General features: G+C 39.3%; 1 protein-coding gene across 1 annotated transcript in view; it reads right to left on the bottom strand.

Annotated features, from left to right (window-relative positions):
* The window catches only part of PCDH15 (protocadherin related 15), a 711887-nt gene that overhangs the window by 195430 nt on the left and 488741 nt on the right, over nt 1–27716 (bottom strand). Inside the window, exon 13 of the mRNA XM_075025448.1 lies at nt 7928–8134. Coding sequence (XP_074881549.1) covers nt 7928–8134 — 207 coding nt within the window. The remainder of the gene's footprint in view (nt 1–7927; nt 8135–27716) is intronic.

Raw genomic sequence — 27716 nt, 5'->3', positions numbered from 1 at the left:
AGCTTGTCTCTCATAAATTGTTTAGCACATAGTTTTAAGTAGAAAACTATCAGAATCCACACAAAAGAGTATACGTGCAACCTGCAAGGACCATTTCAAGCACACAGTTCAAACCTAATATGGTTTACATAGTTCAAACTGACTAGTAGGTACTTCTTAAATTAAAGAAATACTTTTTGTAATACTTAAGATTTCTATAAAGACATATAATTATTTAATGAACATAAAGCAATCACAGCGTAATCATAGTACAACTTTATGCCCTAAATGAATTTGGTCCAATGTGTTTAAAGGGCTCTTTGCAGGCTTCATAAAACAAGTGACAGTCCCCGTCTCAAACACCGACAGGACTGAGAAAAAGGAGGAGGACAGGGAGAAATAAACAAATAAATCAGGCAATTAAAACAAAAAGTAGTTTTACAAACAATATACCCAATACCTACAGGAATGGCACCTGGTGCAAGCTACAAAAAAACACATGATATAAAAATGAGGACAAGTAAAGAAGCACAAACCTGATACTGATGGACATCATAAAAGCAGTACATTTGGGGAAAACATGGTTACAGACAAAAATACAGTAAAATGAGACACAGAAAGTGCTCCAATGCACTCTTAATAAACAATGGGTTTGATTTTTTTCTGCTTGAAAATCTCTGGAGAAGTTCCCGAAAGTTTGAAAGCCTGTGCGGATGTTCATGTTACATTTCTGCTGCTCCTTTCCTCCCACAAGGGCTTACAAGCTCTTCCTAAAGCAAATGGTTTTCTACAATTTACTAAGATTAAACCAAAATTACATAATATTGTCAAGAATGAGCAGACAATGACATGTATTCTGTATGTGTTTCAACATCCCCAAAGACTTTTTAGAGGGAATACATTTGGCTTGTTGAATTCCCCACGGTAGCCAGAACAAGCTCCAAGAGTATCAGGACTGCTTAGGCTTCCTGATTGCTAGCACAGGCTTGTGTCCAAAAAGCTGTAGCGATAACAAAGATAATTTAATGACATATCTTGGTTTTCCAACATTCTTCATGGGGAGGATGATCAGCACTGAAATGCCCACGGAACGCCCTCCTCACTGCCAGGTGAAAGTAGAAAATCTTTTCCACTCATGTCTTTCACTGGAAAAATCTGAGATTCACAGTCTTGCAGAGGCAAAGCAAGTGACATTCTCAGTCCCACTGACAAGGCGTTAGCAATCAGACTGTGTTGGCACTGATCTCACTGCTTTTCTCTAACTTGTGCGAGATGAGTTCTGCAGGGCCTGATGACAGGGTCCTCCAAGTTCACAATAGCTTGGATGGAAGAGACAAGGAAGACACAGCACCTGGAGTGAATTTCCTGCACCTTTAACATTACCATTACATATCAGAAAAACCTGAATAACCTGAAAAAAAAATAATCGGAATAACCTGAAGCACAGCCTCCTGAGAAGTCTTCATGACGGCTTTAGTCACAAACCCCCTTAGATCAACAGATCCCAAGGAGGAGAACAAATCAAGCCTAAATTCTGAGCAACTGAAAACCTGAGGGAGGTAAACCAGTCTGAGACAACTTTGCCCAGGACAAGCTACAAATAATTTTTTTTCCTTAAACTCTTCTTCCTTTAAAGTAAGTTCATTTAAATAATATCTAATTGTACAATTTAAAATAATAATTAAAAAGCTCTTCACCATTTATGTCATCTCTGCTTTGGAGGAAAAGATGTCAAAAGACTAACGAGAGAACCAGGATGGATGCCGAGCAGTGCTTTAATTCTGATTTCTTTCAATCACCACCAAAAGCTCTCCAGTCCCTGCACAAAGCAAGGGCTTAGGCACAAGCATGACTATAAAGTCAGACACTAAATGGTGCTACAACACTTTTTAGAATTTTTCAAGTTGAGGTGCAAAGGGCCATGCCCCTCCCTGAATGAAAAGCCAACAGAGAAGTTTTGAAAAAAATCTTCTGTTCCTCATACAAATGAGGCACTCCTGGGAGAGGGCAAGAAACAAATGTCAGCATCTTCAGCATTTCTGCTAATTAGTAATAGCATTTGTTTAAAACAGGGAAGATAAAAAAAAAATTCCTTGAGGACTCCAAGGAACTCAGAGACAGAATAGCTTCAGAAAGCAGAAAACATTAGATATTCATCCTACACAAATAAAGGAAGAAATATAATGCTACGGTAGTGATTCAATATTATGATTTTTATTTTTCCTTCTTAAGCAGAAAGATTCAGAGAAGAAAAAACCTACCTTTGTAAATCCTAAAGAAAGAGAAGCAGCCTTTTTGCTTTGTCTTTCCCTTTTGTTTGTTTCTATAATGATATTAATCGGCTGTTACATTTGGGAAGAGTATTTCCTGAATTATTATTTTGTAATGTGACTATTAGAATGTCACAGAAGTGTTACACAGGGATAGCAGTATTATGAGAACTCTCCTCTTGAGAGAATACTGGCTGCAAAACAAGTTCAAACAATAACAGTGAAAGATATAAGCAATCAGGCAAATATTAGGCAAAAACGCTTCAGTACTTAAAATGCTTCAGTACTCCTGGATAAAAAAAAATCCATTCTTTTTCCTTATCTGGATATATCATTGAAAATCCATAACCTACATTTGTAGTTACATTTAAAAGTTATTTTATCCATTATTTGCTCTGTCCTCTCAGGTTGCTACTGAGATGCCTTCATGTAAAATAATAACTCTTTAAAATTTCCCACAAGTTCTCTGGAAACACAGACGTTGACCAACCATCTACTTAGTTTGACTTCAACTTCATAGACAACGGAAGCATAAAACAAGAAACTGGTCTGGTAGAAAAGGATCTGGAGAGGAACCTATGGTAGTAACCGACCTGTGTCATACTCTGCGGCCCAGGAATGCTGCACTGGGCTGCAGGTATCTGCAGAAGCATCAGGCTTACTGCACAGGTGCTTTTCTGAATGCGTGCCAGGACACATTAAATGCTTTTGAACACACGCTGGCACACCTTATAAACACAACATCAATTTTGTGTTCTTATAAGCAATGCACAAATTACCTTACACCCCGAGTTTATTCATCAAGACACCGCATGTGGTATTGGTAAACGCCTTGGTAGTCGAGCAGTATGTAATGGATATGAATGCTGATTAGCTTCTTTCAGCTTGGTAGCTGCTCTCTTTTTTTTAAGAGAGATTCAACAAGATTTGGCATACAAGGCAGTTACTGTGTAGCTTTTTCACCAACCCTAGCCACTGGAGTAGAAGAAATTGGAACTCTCCCATGGAAGCAAAAGAGTAAGGAAGCAAGTGGCTTGGGAAGCCTTATGTAAACAGCTATCAGATCATGCTGTTTAAATTCCTCATCTCAGCTTTAGTTTACTCAGGTCTTAAGGTACTCATGTGGCTTAATTTAATTTATGCCATTTAAACAGACCACTTAATTATATCAGCACTTGGCAGTGCTGCTCTAGTTAAAGGTCTGTTTGCAATGTCACATCTATAAATTAATTTTTGGAAGGTTTATAGCAGGACTCTATTAGAATTCCTACAGGGTTTAAATTCAGAATGTGTTTTGTTTTTCTCTTAAGATACACAGTTATGATGACCACTTTCTTCACGCATTTATCTGAGGACAGGGAGTTATTTTACTATGAAATATAATCTCAAGTGATTTGTCGATTAAAAGACTGAATACATTATGTTTAGCCAGTGTCACTACTGGAAACTAACATGCACAAGCATTTAGAGGATATGTCCACTTCTCCTCAGCAATCCCTACTTACTAAATACATTAATTTACTAAGATAAAATGAAGCCATCAGAACATTAAGACCTGCAGACGTTAATAAGCATTGTCTATGCTTACTAACCCACCCTGAGCTACCAATCTAGACCCAGCAAGAAGGTACCTGCCACTTTAGTTTGTTTGGCCATTTTATGTATGAGTTATATGCAATTGCTGCACTCCAAGTCTTACTCTGCTGGAAGTCTCATGCCAGGAACAGGTCATAAGCACTACATGAATCACTGACGTATGTAGTAACACACAACACAAGCAGTTACATCTGATTCTCTACTCCCTCAGATCCATGTTACAACTGCATCATTTCATAGAATTGGAAAGAGCTGTGCTGGCATGAGCCAGATGATGCCAAAGGAATAGGAAATTGCACAGAGCACTTCCACCCCAGGACAAGGCTGATCATCACCTCTGCAGCTGCAGGCAGATCCCTATGCCCTGAGATAAGTCTACGGCATCCTGGGAGGAGAGAGGAGGCACCACCTCTGGCAGATCTGATGGATCAGATCTGGCTGGTCTTAAGCATCAGCAAAACATGCAAGAGAGAAGACTGATACAGTCACCGAATCTGACACCAGGTTCCCCGAGCAGTTCAGGTTGCTGAGACAGAGCAACCCTTCCCTCCCCCTGTATTTCCCAGGCTTGGTAATGAGCACTTCTGGCCATGCTGCTGGCCCTTATCGCCCCATACCTAAGGGAAGTAGCCCTGCAGGTACAGAGCCATCCTAGCAGCAAGGAGAAGGACAGAAGAAGAGGGCCACCGGTCAGGTTCCCCCGCAGCCCATCTCCCCAGGCACATGGCATTCATTACATCCCAGCAGGGCCAGAGATCTTCATTGGTTTGTCCTCACTTTGGAGGGATGGGGTGGGGTGTCAAAATTAAGTCTTTATGCCACATCATTTCCCAGTCTAGAAATCCTTGGCAGTTATTCATCATGCAACACCGAAATATTACACTTTTTCAACAATAAACAAAAATAATTCACTGGAAAACCTTTGGCTCTGTCTCATTTTGTGTCATGTGACTGAACTAGATTTTCATTAACTTAACCAAACTCCTGTTATTCATTATTCAATGAAAATAAAAACATGATGTAAAACAGCCAAGTGTTAAGTTCACTAGGAAATACTTCTGGGCCCTTGAATGGTCATTTCCTGTGGATATGAAATTTCAGGTCTATTTGTACTGAGACACAGAAATATTTAACAGTTTCTGGTCATCTGCCTAAAGCACCTTGTGTTCAAGAATGATAAATTTGTTTTTCATCATCTTTGGATGCAGATTATTTAAGGTATGGTAGTGCTCCCAATTGAAATATCTGCTGCAGATTGGACAGATTTTTTTTATTATTAGCGATGCAATTAAAACTACAAATATTTAGGCCACACCTATGTTAAAATTTCTAGTGCAGGCAAACACAAGTATATTAATGAACTGCAGTATTCAATATCCAAATATTGAGATGGCTTCATGGGAACATGCTGATGTACTACAGAGAAGGCACAACAATAAAACGTGGAACACTATGGTCAAACTGCTTGTGATAAATTTCAGAGCACCCCTCAAAACTTGAAGTATTGAACTTGTATTGACAAAATCAGTAACAGAAAGCACTTTGGGTGGGGAACACAAATACCAGGAATAGGTTACAAAACCCCATGAAGTAGTTTATATTAAATAAACAAATTACTCTTCCATGCAGAATTTTTTGATACTAAATATTTGCAGCTTGACAGTATACAAATACCATGTGCTATACTAACTACCTGGTAGTTACATGATTCATTCAAAGAGCACAAATTCAGGATTCAACAGTTCGAAGTAATCTTAATTTTCAGCCTTGTATATGATCTAATATATAGTTACATCAAAGAACCTTGTATTATCAAATCTGCCTTTGACATCTTGCGGGTAGAGTTGTGCAACTGCCAGGGAAAGGTTAATCAGAGTACTATTAACTACAACCTGAAAAACCTCTGGAGGTTAATGAAGTCTAAAGTCTTTCTGTCATTCCTTTAGTGTAACAGTATCATCTACTAGGAAATAGTAGAGAGTCCCAAAAAACCACCGGCATGGAAAACTGCCACATAAATTTAAGTGTCTGAACTAGGACACTGAATTCTCTTTAATTAAAACAGTTGTTCCAAATTATTTCAAGCACAACGAATTCAGCCCCTCCCTCACCAGCCATGCTCCATGACTTCTTTTACCACTGTGGACTTTGTATGCACAGTAGTATTTTCCCCGGTCATTGCAGCTACAAAGCCTTGAGGGCAAATATCTCAGTCCCTGGAACATTGCGGGACTTGCAGATAGAGAAACACCAGCAGTGCACTGTGGATTAACAGTGAGATTTTTGTACTATTTTCAGCTGTCTATCACCTAAACTGGCAGTGCAGCAACCCAGGCAGAAACAGTTCACAACAAGCTCTCCAGCTTGCCAAAAACCATATTCTGAGTTTCAGACCGTACCTATCTCACATGCAAGTCTATCAGTCTCACAGGCAGACTTGCTCCCTTTCAGTCTTCCACTCTTCGGGTGATTAATAGCCTCTCTTTCCATTTTTGTGAAGTTAATATGCAGTCACACGTGTTATAAGGTGGGCATAAATAGTACCCTAAAAATCCAGATTTCTGTACCAAGCAGATATGCACCAAGCCATATTTGAACCAAAGGGTTTTACTAGTATTTTCATGAAGGTGTGGATAAAACAAAATAGACAAAACAAAATTTGCTTAGGCTAAAAACATCTAAAAATATCCTCATATTTTTTTGTTTAATACACATAATGATCTCAGAACTAAAAAAAGCCTTTCCAAGAAAATCTCTCAACTTAGGAGCTTAAAAAGGACTTAGAACTATGGACACTAACTCATACAATTTGATTTCTGTTGTGTTCAGGCACACATTACATAAATAGATTTTATACAGCAAAATCAGACAACGCATTGTGAATATAAACACATACCTGATACCTGCACACCTTTCTTATTCCTATATTGAGCAACCTACAAGATCCCATTAATTTGATCAAACAAGAAAACTGCTTTGCTTTTAGCAAAAGTAACACTGAACAAGAGTATTTCACAAGTAATACAAATCATCAGCAATGCCTACTGATGACTGCTAGATGCACTTATTCCATACCTTTTATCCAGACCTAAGAAAGCCAGATCCAACAGCCATTTCCGCTTGCCTTCCAACCGACTTTTATGAATGCCCATAAATAGACTGAGATATTTTCATGGCTAGGAAGGAGATATTCTACAGGAGTTTGGTCTTTAAAATAGCTTCTTAAGACAATAAATCACTCTAACGCAGACAGTGATGCAGAAAGCATCTTTCAGTGACAATTGCCTCTTGTGTTTCTCAAAAATAACGAATTTGCCTATCTCAAAAGTGAAACTTTCTGAAACAGAAGATTGTTTTCAGACTATCAGGTTAAGAATTTTATTAAAGAGTATTGGCATATACTATAAATATTACTACAAAACCTATGCCTACAACTTAGCTTTCCTTACGTATCTGAAGATAACAAGAGAACAGAAGAACAGAAACAAAAAAGAACAAAGGGGACAACTGGAGAGACAACAGTAATTATAGGAAAAAGTAATGTTATCAAAAAAACACATTTATAGCAACAGCCTTGGTGAGAATAGAAGAAACATTAGCCCTAGAGGCGAGGAATTGTTATTACTTGGTTGCTGTAATGTTAGTATCAAAATCCAGGCAGAGCAAAGAATGGATTGAACTTTTAGCCTCCTGCCCTCCTACTCCTCCTCTTCCTGGTTTGTTCGAACTACTACTTCTTTCCACTTTGGGCTTCTCTCCCTCATTTCCCCATGCTGTGTGGCAGATTAATCCTTCTCACAAAATGCTTTGGTTTTTTCGTCTCTGCACTAAGCGTTCGTCATCTCTAACAGAACACAGTCTTAAGGAGAGCTGAGTAACACACAGATTAGTTTTTCAGTTCAGACGCACTTTCAAATCTATTAGAACTCAGAATGAAAACAAAAAAGGAATCGCAACAATATTAAGATTTTTTTATTGATTGATCAAACCAGTTTTGTCTCAATTAAAAAAGAAAAAAATGAACTCTGAAAATAATAAAAAATGTAAACATCAGTATGGCACTATGAAAGAATGAAACATACCTCCTCCACATCCTTGTCCAACACTATGATTTGTAGCGGAGAAGTCAGATTCTGGTTGTCAGAGATGGTCGTTCCCACTGGGGAGGATTCAAGGATGAAGCCCTCATACGTAGATCTTGTGAAGTAAGGCTTCTGATTGTTCTCATCAAGGACTTCAATATGCAGATTGGCAAAGGCAGGAAGAGGATGACCGTTGTCTTGTTCAGCCTAAAAAAGCACCTCGTTTGTCAAAGGCTCTCAGCCAAGTAAAACTATGAACAGTTACTAACTGGTGTTGGCTTACATTTAAGAATTACAATCCAGTTATAACATCGTACAGATCACCCTATTACAAAACTTAGCATCATGATAGAAAGAAATACCAAACAAAAATTAGATAGAAGAACAGAAAGACCGCCATCACAATAGCTTTTTAAATAGTCACAATGAACCTCAAAGCTATACAGCACACATGCAAACCTAGTTCCTTAAACTATCAGTATTGAGACTTTTGGAAAACATTTGAAGGATGAAAGAAAACTGGAAACTGCTGACTGTACAACAGAACCTACACCCACACCACCAGCAAGAGAGTTAAAACCAAATGATGACGACAGTACAGGTGGACATACGGTACTTGCTACACATTACTGGAAGAGCATATTGCCCTCAATATGCCTCTCTCTCCCTCTCCCCCCAAATCCATCTTTTTAAGTTTTAGATGAGTGGGATTTTAATTTTGGTTTTGTCTATTTTTGAATGTCAGGCTAAATTCTTTACTTCAATTAATAACCCCCACTTTTCAATGGCAATGCCCTACCTAGCAAGATTTACTCACTGATACAGTTTCACCTGATTTATTCTTATTTTCAAACTTCCTAAACATAAAACCACTAACTGCCCATTCCAGTGTGCTAATCCAATATAAATGCATGATGTTGCTTGTTTGTTGTTTTTTTTTTACTTTACTACCTATGACTAATTAAAGTAAATAAACAAGGGAAGAGAAGACAAGAAGTCATTTGTTCTTTAATTTATAAAGAGAAAATCAGTTTTAATTATAGTCCTGCACGTGTCCCTGTAGTAAGGCAATAGTAGGGTACTGTAAGGCAGTCTCCTGTTCCTATGGCTTCATTGCCAAAATCTGTAAGCATGCAGACCCTGGGACTGTGACTGTAGTGCACTATTACCTTTCTGCAGACGTGGAAAGTGTGTTGTGCAATAAACTTCTCAGGTGTAAAAATATTTCAGAAGAGAGAGAAGAGTACCTAAATTACTGTTGTTAACAGTACTGCTCATTTGCAGAGATTTTATTTTCATTCTGGTATTTCCCCCACTTCAAAACAGGTAATTTCTCATTTTTCAAATCCAACATCCAAGGAGCCTTCTTCTGGAAACATGCCATTTTGATTTCATCAACTAGTTATTTTTAATTTCTTCTTTAGACACTTCCTTTTTGTCTGCAAAATGTTAATTCTGTATAAAGCTTTACTTTGTTTACCAAGCAACAATAGTATGGTGTTGATGATAAAAAATTTCCGTTTCAAGTAAAAAGAAGTATAAACATCAAAATTGTTATTTTGTTCAAAGTAGGTGATGACACCTGTAGTAATTCATAAGAAACTAATTCAAAACACTCAGTTCTTAGGAAAAAATGTATTTTCCTCTTTAAAATACATCAGGATTACTCTTGACCAAGAGATGGGCAACAGTGATACTGGTGCAGATTTAAAAGCAACCACCAACCTATCTGCTTGTACGTGACTATTTTCTGACTCACGAGGGTAAGGTCAGATCTGGTAAGTGGATTTATGTAAGCAGGCACTAGTATCTGATATTAATAAGGTTATTCCTAGGAGGTTAGTTTCTGCTAATGACACAAAACTCTCTTGAAGAAATTGGGAGTTCTGCTAGTTAATTCACTGGTATATCAAGATTTCAGTAGCCAGGGTGCAGGAGGCAACATATTTATCTACTGCTGTTCTTATATGCTTCTAGGATACAGGATACTAGCAGTGATCAAACCCATAATTGCCTCAAATAATTACTACCATATTAGGTATGAATATGTTTTTTTCAACCAGCTTCAATAATTCCTATTCAAATAAAACATATAACAGGAAAATAGCACACCAGTCCACCCAAGGAGACTGATGCTTTTGGAAGATCCCAACCAAATTTTAGAGAGATTTGCATTAGCTGAGAAAGTCTGCCTTCACACTGGTCATTGCAAGAGAACCACATATATTGGTTTTATTAGCATTTAGTTAGAAACCTTCCAATTGCACTGAATTTCATTCAACAGAGCAGCACTCAAACATCCCGGGGGAAATCCTGGTCCTGTGGAAGTTAACAGCAAGGTATTTCAAAACCGATACAGTAGTAGCTGGCAATAGCATTGGAGACTAGGTAAGTGACTCCCAAATGCTGAACATAATTTACAGAGGTGAGATTTATTTGGCAGTTGATGCTCCACTGAATTAAAATAAACTTCATGTGTAAAGACTAACATCACCAAAATTACTTGGAAGTACTCTGGCTACTGACCCAGTAAGATGAAACTTCAAAAATATCCTGATATAGAGAGTTTCTGCCTAAGTTAATATACTGAAATTATGGGGGAAAAAAAAATCTCAGAAAAAAGTTTGCTCTATGAGCAACAAATACATACCAATCCAATTCTATTTTATAAGCAGATCTATGGCTGTGCATCATTAAATACTCTGTTCCATTTAAAGAAAAATAGGCCTCTTCACAGTAAAAAGTTTACACATAACTGCTGCAAGATTCTTTGTAACAAACCTTGATGTTCCTTGCAACTGCTATAAAGAGATTCAAAAAAAAGGGAAAATGCAAAGAACAGAGGGTCCCAATCTTCTTAACAGCTTGAGCTGCCGCGGTAACGGCCTTGCTTTAAAGCATGAGTGAGCACAGACCCCATCCTGGGTTAAAGGAGGAAACGCTCATCTATGCAGGGTGTTTACTACATCATCACCACAGTACTGCAGCGTCTTTCTGAAGGAAAAGACAGCACTCTAAATTACATACAGTCAAATACAAAGGAAGATGTGTGCTCCTAAGATTGGACTTAAAATTTTAGGCCCTGGAGATGAAAATTGCAATGAAAAGGATTCCTTCCTCAGCAGGCACTTCAACTCTGGGGCACTTCAGCTTCGCAGGTGTTTTCCTTTTTGTTCACTAGGTTGGGTACACTCATCAAAATAATTAACTTTGGCCTCCCCGTTTGAGAATTGGACAGAATTAGGCAGCTTATCCTTCAAAAGTCACAGTCACTTCCCAACTGCTTGTTGCCAGCAACAAGCGTTTCTTGCAGCAGCAGGACACAGCTCGACTTCACTCTTTCAGTGCCTTAGCAAATGCTCAACCACAAGGCTACCGTGTGAAAACCACCACATCCAGCTCACCTCTTTTGCCATTTAATTAAGTTTTGCTTCCAAAGACATCTATATAAGCAAGGTTTGGAAACGACCAAGGAAAGCAACTCCTTTCCAGAACCAATCCAGGGTAGGACTGCAAATCCCCAGAGGATCAGAGCTTAGCTCTCAGGGTTCGGTGCTCAGGTACAGGAGGTGAGACAGGTACAAACGCACCCGCTCTGCTGCCGTACCCACCTAACTCTTCAGCAGCACCAAATAGCAAACCCCAGTGCCAACCTCGGGACCTGAAATTCCTCTTCAAGGGCCGGGCAGAATTAGGTACAGCAGTGTCTAAGCCCTTTGCATCTGTCTTTGTTTCCTACTTGAAAAGAATCTCCTTTTACAACAGCAGAAGTACAGCAAAGCAAAACACTTCTGGCAAGAGAGAGGAAAGTGCTTTAAAAAAAAAAAAAGTGCTGAAATTCTAACCAACTCTCAGCATACCTTCCTTTAATGCTTTTTAGTAGATTTGTGAAATTTCTGCTTTTCTAATCCAACCTATGTACTTGTGGGACTGTCATTAAAACTCACTTTTAATCAGTTTTACAGATTAGTGCTGTCACTTTACTTTGAAATGGCTCTGACCAATACAAAGGGTAAAACACAACTTCCGTAGAGAAAAGTATCTATTTTCTGATCTTTAAAGTACACAGTTACATATTAAAAAAAAACAGCTCTGAAACTCATAAGAGCAGAAAGACATAAGCTCTTCCTCTCTTTGAAAAGATTTAGCTGAAAGCTGGAAGGGAGGAAAAATTGTTCATTTCCTTAGAATGCCTCTTCCAGAGTTGTTCTGTTTTAAGCCACTGGAAAATACAAATAACTGTTCTTTTTCCTTTTGCCCTTTACATGTGGTGATGGGTCCAACAAAGCAAATGAAGAACTAAAGAAGAAATTAGCAAGATGGTAGTTACAAATACTCACTTTCAAACAATTTTTAGGAAATCATTTTCTCTAACAGCCACTTCTTTTTTCTTCTGTTTGATACAAAGAATTTAATATAAAATATGAGAAATTAATTTGTTTTCATTTGTTACATAAACATATTCCCAGAATTAACGCTTGGCTAAAAGCAGTTCTTGTACCTTTGATGCATACTCTTCATAATTCTCCACAAATATACAGTACCTATAATACTGCCAATTTTTGCTGCATTCCCCTATTCCTTAACTTTTTCTTGGGTTTGTTTGGGTTTTTTTTTTTTTGGGGGGGGGGGGGGTGGTGGTGGTGGTGGTGTTTGGTTTTGGGGTGGGTTTTTTGCCTGGGTTTTGTTTGTTTGGGTTTTTTCTTTTAAGATATATTATATATAACATAAATTGTTCCAGACATTCAGTGCTGTTAGTGAAAACAGTTTTTTCCTCATACTAGCCTGCTAAATGCTTCCTTGGGCCTGCTGGCCACAGGTTGAGCAAGTCTGCTTCCTAACACATATTTTGGAACACAAAGAATAGACAATTGACATTTCTTTCAGAAAGCAAGCCACTGGTATTTAAGACACAAAGCATTCTGGTTCTAGTCCCCAAAAGAACATGCTTTGTTGTCAAAACAATGAATGATCTTTCAAATAAACCTAAGGGTATTACATGAACTTAAACCAGACTCCATGGTTCTTCAGTGTGGTGAAGCTGGCTAGATGGTTTAGATTGAAGATCTACAATCATAAGGAGGCACTACCAGAGTGAAAAAGAACAAGCATGCAATGAAGCCTTCATCACAGGGACACACATGGTGATGAAGACTTTAGACTTTCACATTGTTACAAATACTACCTATGAGAGAACAGCAGGTACCTTCACACTACCCCCAAGATACACAAAAAAGCAGCACAGAATTACACTCTGGCAACTACTGCTTTAGTTAAGTAGTTAAGAGCACCTAAAGAAAACAAAGGACAAAATAATGTGAAATGCGTTAATTTTTCAAATCAAAGACGTTTAGCTACACTTATTATGTAATTTGCTGCTTGAGCAGTTTAAGTGCGGTGTTGAACATCTACGTGCAGTTTGCAGAATGCTTATATTTGGAGTGGCCAACATATGTTTATCCTTATGGAAGATGACTAGAGATGACATGAAATCAGTTTCACCAGAGATACCGTACAAGGAGTGAAGAGCAACTGACTAGTTTAGCAACTTGAAGAAATGTTCTATACAGAAAAAACATGAAGTTCACTTATTCAAAGCATTAGACAAAACCGTTCCACAAAAGAAAGGAGAAATGAAAGCAATGCAATAGACTCCCTGAATCTTCAGGAAAATAAACAAAAGTATGGAATTTTCTTTCCTGTAGAGCTAGCAGGGATACGTTTGGAGATATAAACCAGCCTTTGACAACAAAACACCCTCCAGATGGACACTGATGAATAGGCAAGACTCTCTGGTGCTCCTGTTGCACCATCTCTGCTCCCTGTGCTCATCGCCACTGGAGGATGGCAAAGCACAGGAGAGCTGGACAGACCCACGACAGGGATGCCTGGACAGTCTCAGGGGGTACAGCTGCCGAGGAATGCTGTGGGCAAAGACGACTTAGCAGGCTATCAGCATTTTTCAGAGCTGGAAGCACCCGTCGTCTTCATCCCACGCACCCCATGTTCACAATGTCATCTCCCACCGCGCAGCCTTGTCTCAGAGAAACATCCAATAGAGAGCAAAATACAGTCACCTTTGCTTAAACTCAGGGCTCCTATTTCTCCATGGATTCACAGAATGCAACTTTTGCACTGTGTCCTTGTATAACACCTCAGGAATATTTAGTCCAGAAAATCTGTCACAAGACGCAAGAAACCCAAACAATTTGCAGTTTATCTAAGACACTTCCGGGTTGCTGCTTCTCCACAGGACCTCAGAGTTGATCTCCCCAGGGAATTTTAACAGGCCAATTAAAAATTAAAAGAAAAAAACAACAAACCAACCAACCAAAAAACCAACAAAACCTCCAGCTACTCCTAACAGCCCTAGTGGTTAGGGCTCAAGCATTCAGCAGAGCAGACAGACACACTGCACAGCTTTATCTAACCTGTCATAAAGAACGTACATTTTCTCTTTCCAGCTTTGATTCTGTTTTACCTCACCAGCCCCTCGCTTCTACACCTGCACCCTCTTCAGCCCCTGGCCTAAAGCAATGCAGTGGGTCCCTGCCTCTTCATTTCAGCTGTTATTTCTGAGCAGTGTTAATTCACAGCTTTGACCTCCTGGGAAGATGGCTGCCACCTCTTCCAACCCAGCTAAAACTTATCTCAGCACCATCCCTTCCATCATGCATTCAAAACCTACCTACAAAGACAGACGTAACTTCATGTAAATACTATCCTGTCTCTTGCCAGGCTCTACCCATTACACTTTAAAGGTCTTTCTCAGCATCCAGTGAAGGTAATGGGGGCATCTGTCAAATTCAGATTATCTTAATTCAAAACATTCAGCTCAAGATTCTTTAAACTGGATTTCTGTCAGACTTTGCCAACTACGACTACCATAATGCTAGGGCCAACAAGTATCTGACATCCGATCACTGTTGCATTTAGGGAACTGTTGCCTATAGTGCAATAACAGACTTGGCTGCATGAACAGATTCTCAAAAAACCTGGTTGCTACATGGAAGGGAAGGCAGCACAATTTTACTTTCACATCCTTAAGGTTACAATAAGATACTATTACATCTGCTATCTGTCGGTTCTACAATGAAATAGCCTGGCTTTCTTTTTCTGTTCTTTGTGACTTCAGTATTCATATAGGCATCTTAACTCCACGTAGCTGGTCAAGAGGAAAGGCTATGAGACAGATGCACAAGAACAACTTTGGAGTATAAAGCTCAGTGCAGGTGAAATACAGGGGCCTAAAGCCAAAGCTCTAGCTCTCAGTCTCCCTGCTCAGCCGCTGCGTAGCACTGACAGAGTCTGGATTCCAGGATGCCTGTTTCCTTTCTTTGTGTAATGCTTTCAGCATGTTTCTGCGCATGCGGAGGAGTGCTCCTCCAGGCAAAGCAACCTTTATCCCTCATCCAGGCCTGATGTGAGTCCAGAAAAGGTGCGTTACTTCCCTGTAACTGTATTTCTTCACGACACACAGCTTTACAATAAAAATTACAAGGTGCATTCCTGCAAGCACCATTGGCTGGTGCATTTCAGGCAGTATCAGCACCGGTAACAGGCATGTTTCACGCCTGCTCTTCACAGGCAGTTTCAGCATCAATAAAAAAGAAAACCTGGCTTCTTTCTCTCTACCCTCCAATCCCAACAGGAAGATGAGCAAGCGGAGCTAAGGGGAAAGCGGTACATGGGGATAAACAAGAACTTAACACATCTTAACAACAGTTTGGACACAAATAACTTTCTTCTTCTTCAGGTGACAGGCTACATATACATGCAGCGTGGAAGAATAGAAGTGAGATCTGCAAATGGATCTACAAGAAGGTCTTAGAGACTTAAGGAAAGCAAAGGTAGATGCATGTTTCCTCGAGAGGCAGCAGATCCACAGGCTTGGACAAGAGCATGGTGCTGATCAACGGTGCAGCAGGTGCCTGCCCAGTATGAACCGCCCCTGGTAAATGCCCAGAGGGGTCTGAGCGATGGGGCTCACACTGGAAGCAGATTTCTTTGTTAGCTATTTAACACCATCATTTCACATAGTCTGCAACTGTAGCGGCAACTAACCTGAGAAGAAACTGTGGAGACCTTTTAAGTATTTCAACAGCACCCATGATGAAGATGAGTTATTTGCTCACCCCTCCTCCAAAACATCTCATCTGGTCAATACGACAAGATAACATTTGCCCATCACCTAGCACTTGGACAGAACTGACATTGCTCAGAAGGGACGAGATTTCTGTAGAGTGGAAGGGAAAAGGGAATGAATTTTACAAGAAATCCTGTTGGAATGAAATTTTGGATAGGTTACCTTGAAATATCTCCCCTAAAGACCATTATACAGCAGATTGACTTATAAAGGCTTGCATTTCATTTATCTTCTGGCTGAAGCAATGTCTGTATTAAATAGCTATTTAAGAAAATATAGAAACACTCCTGGGAGCAGCCTGCGATCTCATCTTTGCTGTTTTAAATATTTCCTCACAAGGATCATTCATTCATTCCTTGGTGTAAAAGTCAAGCTTCAAGAAACTCAGGTTCAGAAATTTTTCTTCTTCCTTTTGCACGCAACCTTTATCAGGCCTGAAAGTCTCTAAAATTCCCTCCGGAAAAAGCCCACTCTAGCACGTGAACACACACGCCATCTTTAGATCTGGCAACAAAACCACCACACTGGCAAAAGGGAATACAAGCATATTCCCAGCAGCAGCCCTAAGTATTCCCATATTCCTCTCTTGTTCTGTGTTTTTTCTTGATTTGCTGGTACATCTGGCACACGCAACCACCCACATAACAGCATGTTTCTGACAGTTTTTAAAATTCATGTATCGCCTTTCTCAGCCAGTTAAAATAGACATGCTCTGTTTACCACAATGATGGAAAGACTGGAAATAGTGTCTAAAATAACAATACAACTTACCACGGACCTCTTGACCCAAAAAAATAAAGGTAGATTATCACTATCTAATAAATAACAGGGCCAATAATGTGCGAAACCTAAAAGATAAGCACAAAACTAGAAGAATAAATACTAGTGGTGAGAATAGACTAGTTTACACCAATATCAGCCCTATGAATTTTTCTTGGAACCCATGCAACAAATCAATCCATTAAAATGAACTTTTTCAGGCACTACTTGAACAAAACATTTGCTGAAATTAGCGCCACCAGTTTTTTTCTTCTTCACAACACAAGTTTTTCAAATTGCAGTTAGGTCCAAAAGTAATTTTCTCTGTGCTATAACAATCCTCTTAATTCCCTGAGCAACTTAATACTTTTATTCAACAAAACGAATTTTAGACATTGTACTCCTTGTGCTTCTGTAGCCTAAGCCTGTTATACCTATATCAATCAGGTTACCTTCTGGATATTTTTTCTTTAAAAATGTGATCAAACCATTGTTCTTTCCCTGCAGGACACAGTATGTGAAATGCATTAAGTCACAACAACGTAGTTGAACTTGCTTTTGTTATCACTCATGAAATATATAGATGAAAAATTTCTTTGATGGATAAATATAACTTTGAATTTTTATTCTATCGCTCGACTAATTTTTTTATAACATTCAAAAATCATGGCTTGCTTAGAAATAATTGCATGGAATAGTACTATATCTTTTATTTCCTCCAATGCAATGATACTGATATCTATATCCCAACACACAACTGTTCAACTTGAGACTGAGACAAAGCTTGCAAAATATCTGCACCATCGTTCATACAATCATATAAAAAAAAAATTGCCACTGCATCCTAGATACTTAAATGTTCATGTTAAGCAAACAAAAAAATAGAATGCTATTTGAAGAAGATTCACAATATATCTAAAAATTGACCTTTGGCTTTTCTGAAAGGTAAATGAGCATGTTCTTCTGCTATTGGAAGTTAATGTTGGGTTTAGATTTGATGCATCCATTTAAGCATGCTGTAAAAAGAATGACACTAAACTTTATGGCCAGAAAATACCAGCCTAAATGAGACAGAGCGAGCCCCTAGCAGGCGAATAGACACTCTCTCATAGATATCAAAGAAAAAGCCACTGCCTAGTTGACAACCATCTTTGTGCATCCTGTAAGTCACACCATTGTTTCAGTCCAGTTACCTTTTCACAAGCATCCCTGCAAGAACCATGAATCTCAAATTCTGTTGCCGTAAGTGTTTCTAGTCTTGCATTCACCTCCTTTCCAAAGACCACCAGAATCCTCTGTGCTTCCCCTGCCATTGATTATATCCTAGCATTTCAAGAGATACAGTAAAAGTAGTAAGGAAAAGCCTCTGGCAAAGACATTTGATAGCTCACTGAAGGAGATGTAGTACTGGAGAACTGCAGGCAGGTCACTTCTGATTTTCTATTTAATACAAGAAGAAGGAAAGAACTGGGGAACTTCACAAACTTAAACTTGACTTCAAGCTGTGAAGAAGATGGAAACATTATATAGTATTTAAACCAATGTAATTAAAAAAAGGAGCAGTCAGCAGAGATACAGAGAAGGAAAGTCAGGTCTGACAAAGCTGCTTCTTTTAAAGGCAAAACTGAACTGGGAGATAAAGGTGAAACTAGGGACATAATTTATCTAGATTTAGGGTAAGCTTTAGGATTCTATATCACACACTGGATTAATTTACAAGGTCAGAAAGTACAGCACAAGGAAAGAACTACTGAAATGGATTAAAAATTGGCTTAAGGACAAGAAGCACAGGGTATCTTTAGAACATAGAAGAAATTTGACTTTACCGTCAGTGAAGCTTGTGATGTGGCAGTGAAATGAAATTGGCACATAATGTGTCTAGACACTATGCTTAAAAAAACCCACAACCAAACCCAAAACACACATTTCTTATTCACGTATTAAGGGTGACTTCAGTATCAGTAAGGCTTATGATGCTGCAGTGCAATGAACAGTAATACTTACAGCTGCCCACCTTTCCAAATAATGAAACTCTTTCTTCTTCCCTTTGGTTAAAGAAAATGCCAACTATGAAGTCATTATGCCAAGTTTTAAGTGATGGATGTTTAAGTCTTAAATGAAAAAAAAAAGTCTGTTTACTGCAAAAAGGAAATACAACTATTTCTGTAAATAAAAGACATTACAGAACTTACCATTTATGTATTTTAATATTTTCATTGTTCTGTGAGTGATGACACACAATGTAGGGTCAATCTTAACTCACAATCACTGGTCTTTCTATGTGTATCTGTGACAATGCTCTAAAGGCAAGGAAAAACATTCACCATGCCAAGATGCTGCTAAACACGGGAAAAACTTGCTATTTTCAATTTCTATGTCATAACATTGGAGAAAGACTGATATGAAGAAACATTTTATTCACGTATAGAAAAGGGTTCGGTTTTCCTGCACCCTTTTATTTCTCTCCTTATTCACAAACACAAACCCCATGTCTGCACTCAGATTTTCAATTCTACATCCTCTCATCACTGCATTACACACAAGATAGAAAAAAAGGCTGCCTCAAAGAGAACAGAAATTTCCAGACTATTTGGACTAGCTTTTGTGACAGTGATAAGCCAAGAGAAGTAATTGAATACTGAGTTCACATAAGGGATGAACATTTGAAAAGCCAATTTAAACAACAGTTATTGCACTTAATATTTACAGGAGATGCACAGCAGTTCAACCGAACTACCGATTTTGAAGATTTCATCATTGTCAGGAAGTAGACTGAGCAACTATTTAATGAAAATACATTTCTTCCATTCTTTTTCTAATCTGTCACCATGAGTACAAAAACACTCTCATTTGTTCAGTTCATATTCTATTTTGAGGCAGAGCAATCACCCTGTTTCCCATTATAGCTGATACATCTCTACTGTTCTGCAAGAACATCAGAGGATACTATCTTCAGTTACATTTCAAAAGAGAGAGACAAAACCAAAACAGTTCCAGAACAAGGGCAAAATATTTTTGGAAAATAATACTTGTCATGGGGGCTATATTTTATTTTCCACTTTGTACTCCGAGAAATTTGAGAGAAAACACCAATATTTAGGAAGATGAGCTTTTTAACATGTAGGTTACTTTCTAGAGACCTACTCAATAGCAATCATCGTGAAGTTTTCTGAGTTCTCAACTGGTGCAGCCCAGACATACTTCAAACTAATAAGTCTTTATCATGTTGACAAAACTAAATAAATAGGGCATTACTCTTCGTGCTGAAATCTCTAATTGCACCATTGTGAAATTTAGAAAAGCAAAGAATAAGCACAAATACTTTTAAATGCAAGAAAATATGTTCTTTAAGATACACTGAATGAGGGAAAAATTAGAGCTACCCTGAATAAAGATAACAAATAAAGGTCAACAGACGCACGGACCCAAGAGATCAAAACAGGATGAGAAGAATTGGAGGCTGACATTATTACAAAAACCTACTCAACATTGCAAACATGAAGTTTCTGAAGTGGTGAAAAAAGTTAGATAATTCAGGACTTTTTAAATCTCAAAAAACACGGACTTTGGGCCATTTCTCTAACAGCAGTCCAGGAATTTCCAGTCTAGTGAGCCTCAACTGATACACATCTTCTCATTGCCTGCTAGCATTATGTTTTCCTGAAACTCATAATAAAAGAACATCATAAGAAGAATTGTACTAGATCAGACCAATAATCCGTCCAGTGCAAAATCATGGTTGCAGCTGCAGCCAAAGACAGAAGCCTAGAGAGGAACGCGAACAGCTCAGATTTCACTGGATTTCTCTTTATTTCAATAGATTTTTCTTCCACAGGCTAGCCCTGCCTCCCTTTGAGCCCATGTCAACTTTCAGCCCCACATCGCTGCCTGTCAAAGCAGACAAACTATATTAGATGAAGAACAAGCTTATTTTGTCTGTTTTAAACTTGCCACCTGCTTGTTTCATTTGATAACTTCAAGCTCTTACATCGCAGGAGACAGTGAACTATTGATTCCTCTTCACTCTCAGAATTGTGACACTATATTTCACAGGTGTCTATCATATCTTCTTCTTTCCTCACCTTATATGAAACTGCTTCAGTTCTGCTCTGTTGTTTTTGCGATAGAGACCAGAGTTGGGCACTGTGGCCAAGACACGTATACAGCCTGGATCTGTACAGTACCACAGTGACTTTTTCTCTGTTCTGTTCTCTTTTTCCTAATGATTTCTAATGTTCAATTTGCCTTTTTTTTTTTTTTTGACATCCACAGATCACTGAGCCAACCTTCACACTCAGTTATCAGTTACAATGCCAAGATCTCATTCCCAAATCAAGCCAGAACCCATCATTTTATGTGTAAGGCTAGGATGATCTTTTCTGACTTGTTTCACTTTATTTTTAAGCTATGCCTAATTTTATCACTGACTCATTTGGTCTTGCAAAGTCCTTCTACAATTCTACAGTCAGTCCTCACCCTTACTACCAGAATAGTAGGGGTGGGGCAACAGCATCTATGCCAACCAGCTAATGAACCTGGTAAGGAGATGACAACCAACAACCAAGTGAGGAAGTAGTGGACCCAGGCTGGCCACCAAAGTCTGCAGGGTGATATGAGGAAGAGGGACCCCATAACCATAAAAGCAGGGCTGAAGGGGGACCACCTTCATACACACATAAATAAGGGAATGCCAACAGGACTGCATTACAGGTAAAGCCCTCATTAGAGTTTCTGGGAAGTCAGCATGACCATATGCCCGCCCTGAAGTGACTATACACCAATGCACACATCATAGGAGCAGACTTTGGCCTAACTCAGGGATCTGCTTGGCAAGATCCCATTGGATATGGCCTTGGAGAGAAGCAGGGTGCAGGAGAACTGGTTGACTTTCAAAAAATCACCTTTGCCAAGTCCAAAAATGGTCCATCCTGACAAACAGGAAATCACGGAAAGTTGGCCTGCATAGATAGGCAAGGAGCTCCTGAGAAAACTCAGAAGCCTGCAAGAATTGGAACCAGGGACAGGTGATGCAGGAGGACTATCGAAACACTGTCTGAGCATGCAGGTTAGTGTTAACGTGCAGGTTTAGAAAAGCCAAAATCCACGTGGAACTGAATGGCAACAGGAGAGTCGTCTACAGGTTCATCAGCAGCATAAGAAAGACTAGGGAAAATGTAGGCCTGCTGTTGAGTGGGACAGGGTGACAGGGGACATGAAAAAGGATGCCATATTCAATGTCATCATCTTCTCAGTCTCTACAGGTAAGACCTGCCTTCAGTAATCTCCATCCCTGAGACCCACGGAAAAGTCTGGAGCAAGGAAGACAGAGGAGGATCAGGTTAGGGATATATTTAAACAAACTGGTCAAACACTTATCCAGGGGACCTGATGGGATGCACTCACACATGCTAAAGGAGCTGGCTGATGTCACTGCAAGACCCCTCTCTATTACATATGTAAGGTTCATGGCAATTAAGAGAGGTTCCTGAGGTCTAGAAGAAAACAAATGTCACTTCTGTAACTTCAAGAAAGGCAAGAAGCAAGATCCAGGGAACTACAGACCAGTCAATCTCACCCCAATGCTAGGGAAGGTCATGGTGGAGCAAATAATTCTAGGAACCATTTCCAAACATATGAAGGACAAGGAGGAGGTTGGGAGTCGTCAGTGTGGGTTTACGCAGGGCAACTCATGCTCGATCACCCTGATAGGCCTCTACAATTAGAAGAATGGCTTGGTGGGTATGGGGAGAGCAGTGGATATTATTTATCTTGACGTGAATAATGCTTTTGACACGGTCTCTATATGATCTTATAAACCAATTGGTGAAGTATTGACTAGATAGGTGGACAGTGAGGTGGATTGAAAACTGGCTGAATTGCTGAGTACACAGTGTTCCAATCTCACAGCATGAAGCCCAGCTGGAGGCCAGTTAGCAGAGGCATATCCAGGGGTCGATAGTGGTGCCACCACAGTTTAACATCTTTATTAGTGACACGGTTGATGGGACCAAGTGCACCCTTAGCAGGTTTGCAGGTGATACAAAACTGGGAGAAGGGGCTGATTTGCCAGATGGGTGTGCTGCCATTCAGAGAGACCTTGACAGGATGCAGAAATACACAGATGGGAGTCTCATGAAGTTCAAAAAAAGGAAAATGTGAAGTCGCACACCTGGGAAGGGAGAACCTCAGGCACCAGTAGACGTTAGGGGACAACCAACTTGAAAGCAGCTTTGCAGAGCAGGACACGGGGGTCCTGGTGGATGAATTGAGCAAAATGCCCTTGCAGCAAACCTGTGTTGCATTAGGAAAAGTGCTGCAAGTGGGTTGAGTGCTACTTAGCACTGGTGAGGCGCATCTGGAGTACTGGAACCAGTTCCAGGCAAAAAAAACCCAAAATACAAGTTACTGCATTTAAATGTAAGAAGAAACTCTTTTAATCTGAGAGCAATCAAACACCAGAGCAGGTTGCCCAGAGAGGCTGTGGAGTTTCCAGCCTTGGAGATACTCAACACCATCCCCACCCCAGCCTGAGCAAGGGGGTTGGACTGGACAATCTCCAGAGATGCCCACCAATCTTGGCAATTTTATGATTCTGTAATAGCTCAGGATCATAAGCAGCTTTTTTATTTCAGTATTTTAACCGTTGAGATCATTCCCAAGTTTCTTAAAAAGAAAAGGGCCCCAGCCTAGTGTTGCACTCAATGACCTATCTGCTTTCTAAAACTGATCATTTAGCCTTGCCCTCTGCACCTGCTAGTGGCTGGCAAAGCATCCTCACTGAGTCTCCCTGTACTTCCACTCCGAACAGAAAACAGTCTTTGTTCAATGAATAGATCATACAAAACATGGCATATATACACTTTACCTTCTGCCTTCAAAGTGCATATTTGTCCACAGTTTGATCCTCAGACTGTTGCTGAAGCTATGACTTCTTTTCCTGTAATACAGTAAGTTTTCAACAGCCTTGAGAGCAATGGACAGGAGAGATCAATGAAGTTCCCAACAGAACAGAGAAACCAATTAACCTCCAGCACGAGTAGTAGGAGCACATCACTGCTGAGATCCATATCAGGGTAAATCGTGCACATTGCAAAGGGCTTAACTATACTGGAACACTGATACACACACTGGGAGCATCTCTCTGATCCAAACCACCTCCACCAGAAAGGAAAAGTGGCCTTTTTAGCTCACAGGCAGTTTCTTGGGATAGGCAGGAGAACAGGCACACAAATTCATGCCATGCCAGTACCACAACAGTATTCATGTAATCAAATGCATGCCCCAGTGGATGTTACCTTACATTTGTAGCCAAGCTTCACAAACAATCTTCCTTCATTAACATGGAATTTGGTCTGGCTGATACTCAGGCTCAGTTTCTACATGCATGCTCAAAGCAAGTACAACTGACTTACTCAAACCTCCTGTGCCTAGTCACAGCCTATATAAATGCCACACCCAATTCAGCAGGGGAAAGCCTTCTAAAAATGGGAAATCACACTCCATGCAAAGATTCAAGCCTGAAGAGTAAACAGAGTAGATATTACTGCTGGAAAGTTCAACACAACTTCTTGCAGAATGGGACCCCAAACTAATTTTCTTGTAACACTGGAATTTGAAACAGTGTGTTCAACTCTGACATGTGGCATTGACCTTCTGTTACCACCTAAACAACAAGGAAACGCAATCCCACTACAGAATTGTTTCTATGGTATTATCTGTCACGAGGTTAATGCTGGTCTGACTGAAATACCACCTGGGGATAACAGATTTTTTGAGACAGGTACATAAGATAAGGAAAACACTCTGTAAGGATATTCTTCAAAAGATTCTGCACAGCTGCAGCACAATGTTGAAGTACACTTCTGTTACTAACACTGTTGGGGAGGCACCAAAAAACCCAAGCAACTGTGACACAAACCAATTCTTTTTGTAAGAGCCTATTCCCCAAGAGCTGTAAAACTCTCAGATCCAAGGAAAAGTCTTATTAAAAAGTCAGGCTACAAATGTTATTTGAAGCTGGGAAACTCATTCCCCCTGCCTTTTTTTTTTTTTTTTTTTTGATCTAATTGGAGTTTTTATTGAGATGTCAATTTACATGAATCCTTCCCAATTTCCCAATGGCACAAATACAATCAAATACAACAGTCAGTGGTTTTAGAATTAACCATACAGGTTGTATGAAAACCTACTCTAAACTACATTATAAATTTAATTCCCCCAGTACAGAGGTGTCCACATGAGATTAACAAAACACTCCTCTATTTTTCTACCTCATGTTATAATATTAAAAGTATTTTTAGTCATTAATACAAGTATCCCAGTGCCATCAAAAATGGAAAAATCAATTCTTGCAAGAGAAATAAAATTCCTATCCTGATTTTGAGTCTGACATGCATGCATTTTCTTTACACTGGAGGAAATTTGAGGTATTAATTGTTCTAGGTAAATAAAGTAGACTAGAGAGACACAACCATAAAGTGAAAAGGTATGCTTATACTTCATTAGTCTCGAAATACTTCCAAGTCTTTTTTTCTGTTGCAACTCCTATAGGTTTTATAGCAATCCAGAATGAACAAAATTCTTTATTCTTCCTTACGTACTGGATACCAACCCACTGCAATACTGATGTGTTGGAGAACCAAAACCAACTTCTGGCATATATTATCACCTGGTTATGCAGCAGTTGCTAAGAAAACACTTTCCCTATCTCCTTTACTCTATATTACCATTCATATTTTTAGTAGGACCTCCCTGGGTCTTAACAGAGTTGACAAAATTTCTTTAATCGTATTAAAAAACATGTCTATTTGTTTATTTACAGGTGGATCACTTTTTGCTTTACAAGACACTGAAATATTCTAAGAGGTCATGATGTTTTTAAGCATTTTATAAAGCAAAAACTCTTTATGACTTGCTAGTGACAATTTCTCCCCCAAATCTCCACATACGCATTCTTTGGGCTGGACTGACAATAGCCCTTGTGGTAGTGTAGCTTCTCATCCTCAGCCTACTCCAAAAGCCACACAAAGTCCCTATGAACTAAATTACCACTCAGCATAAGTAATTTTATCAAAATCTGGTCTCTTACAGATGTAGTAAATTCCTTTGTAGTGTAGCATTTCCATTCATTAGTATTTCATTGACTATGTAAGCACATCTAGCCTTCAGTAGTCCATCCACTTTGCAAATTGATTTTAATAGAACTGTCAGGTTAGATTTTGTCTGATTGATAAAGAACCTATGTTCAAATAGGAAAGGATCAAAGTGCATCAATTTGATTAATTCTCCTATTTGTTTCATAATATACGCGCTTTAAAAAAAAAAAAAAAAGACTCACTGACACTTTTTAGAGCTAGTAACAAGAACTTAGTCTCATGTCTACAGTGCAGTGGTCATGTGTTTTCCAGAAAGGTGATCAAAGCTATTGCCATTTTCTTCAAGCAGCTATATCCCCTTCCACGAGCAAAGAGGTATCAGAGGTGAAGTTAACTCTGTTGAGGACTAAACAGATTACATGCCTTCCTGGTACAAATCGTTGTCCTCTAGGAGGAAGATAGCTACCATGGCAACAATGCTAAGGAAATGTAGTTTTAATAGGTTTATTATTTTATTGAGAATCTCAGGAGATGTTTCACAGCAAGGCTGTCGATCGAAGATGTAATTATTTCTTAGCTTTTGAGGTTGCTGAAAGTGTGCTCCCTCTCACTGTAACTTTGGTTTGATTTCTCCAGCAACTACCTTCTATAAAGCAGGACTGTCTGCTGCAGAAGAGACTGGTCTCTCTCCAAATTGTCTGCTCGCCAGAGACATGCAAGTCTCTGCCTTTATGGACATAAACTTCCAAATGACACACATGTATTTATAAATAAAAGTTACTCCAAAAGTAGTAATTTATTTCAGAAAAGGAATCAGTATTACAGGGTGTGGTTTTGCATCTCAGGAACAATCTTTTATAACAGAAGCAACAGTACATAAAGGGAAAGAACACTTATGATTCATAATGTTCACAGCCTTACATATTTTGGGTCTGACAAAGACTGTATGTCCTGGTTTCAGCTGGGATAGAGTTAATTGTCTTCCTAGTAGCTGGTACAGTGCTATGTTTTGAGTTCAGTATGAGAAGAATGTTGATAATACTGATGTTTTCAGTTGTTGCTCAGTAGTGTTTAGACTAAAGTCAAGGATTTTTCAGCTTCTCATCCCCAGCCAGCGAGAAAGCTGGAGGGGCACAAGAAGTTGGCCCAGGACACAGTCAGGACACCTGACCCAAACTGTCCAACAGGGTATTCCATACCATGGGACGTCCCATCTAGTATAGGAACTGGGGAGTGTGTGGGGGGATCGCCGCTCGGGGACTAGCTGGGTGTCGGTCGGCTGGCGGTGAGAAATTGCACTGTGCATCATTTGTACATTCCAATCCTTTTATTATTGCTGTTGCCATTTTATTAGTGTTATCATTATCATTATTAGTTTCTTCTTTTCTGTTCTATTAAGCTGTTCTTATCTCAACCAACGAGTTTTACTTCTTTTCCCGATTTTCTCCCCCATCCCACTGGGTGGAGGAGGAGTGAGTGAGCGGCTGCGTGGTGCTTAGTTGCTGGCTGGGGTTAAACCACAACACTGTATTTTTAGTTACAGTATTATTAACACTGGAAAGCCCTTTCAGTTTAAAGCCTCTAAATCCACATGCTTATTTTCACAGCCTTGCAGTTGCCACGTGGAAATTTCAATGGGACACACACAAAAAAATACATGTTCTTTTGTAAAAGCCTCTGTTGCTTTGCAGGGAATGGAAGTGACAGGAGCTTCCCTAGGAGGGCCAACTAGTTTGCCTCCTTGCTTATAATCAAATATCTTCTGGAGATAGCAGGGAGGCTGAAAACC

The sequence above is a fragment of the Buteo buteo genome, chromosome 4 (assembly GCF_964188355.1).
Source record: "Buteo buteo chromosome 4, bButBut1.hap1.1, whole genome shotgun sequence".
Lineage (NCBI taxonomy): Eukaryota > Metazoa > Chordata > Aves > Accipitriformes > Accipitridae > Buteo > Buteo buteo.
The sequence above is the reverse complement of the archived record's forward strand: the minus strand, read 5'-3'. Positions and strand labels throughout refer to the sequence as shown.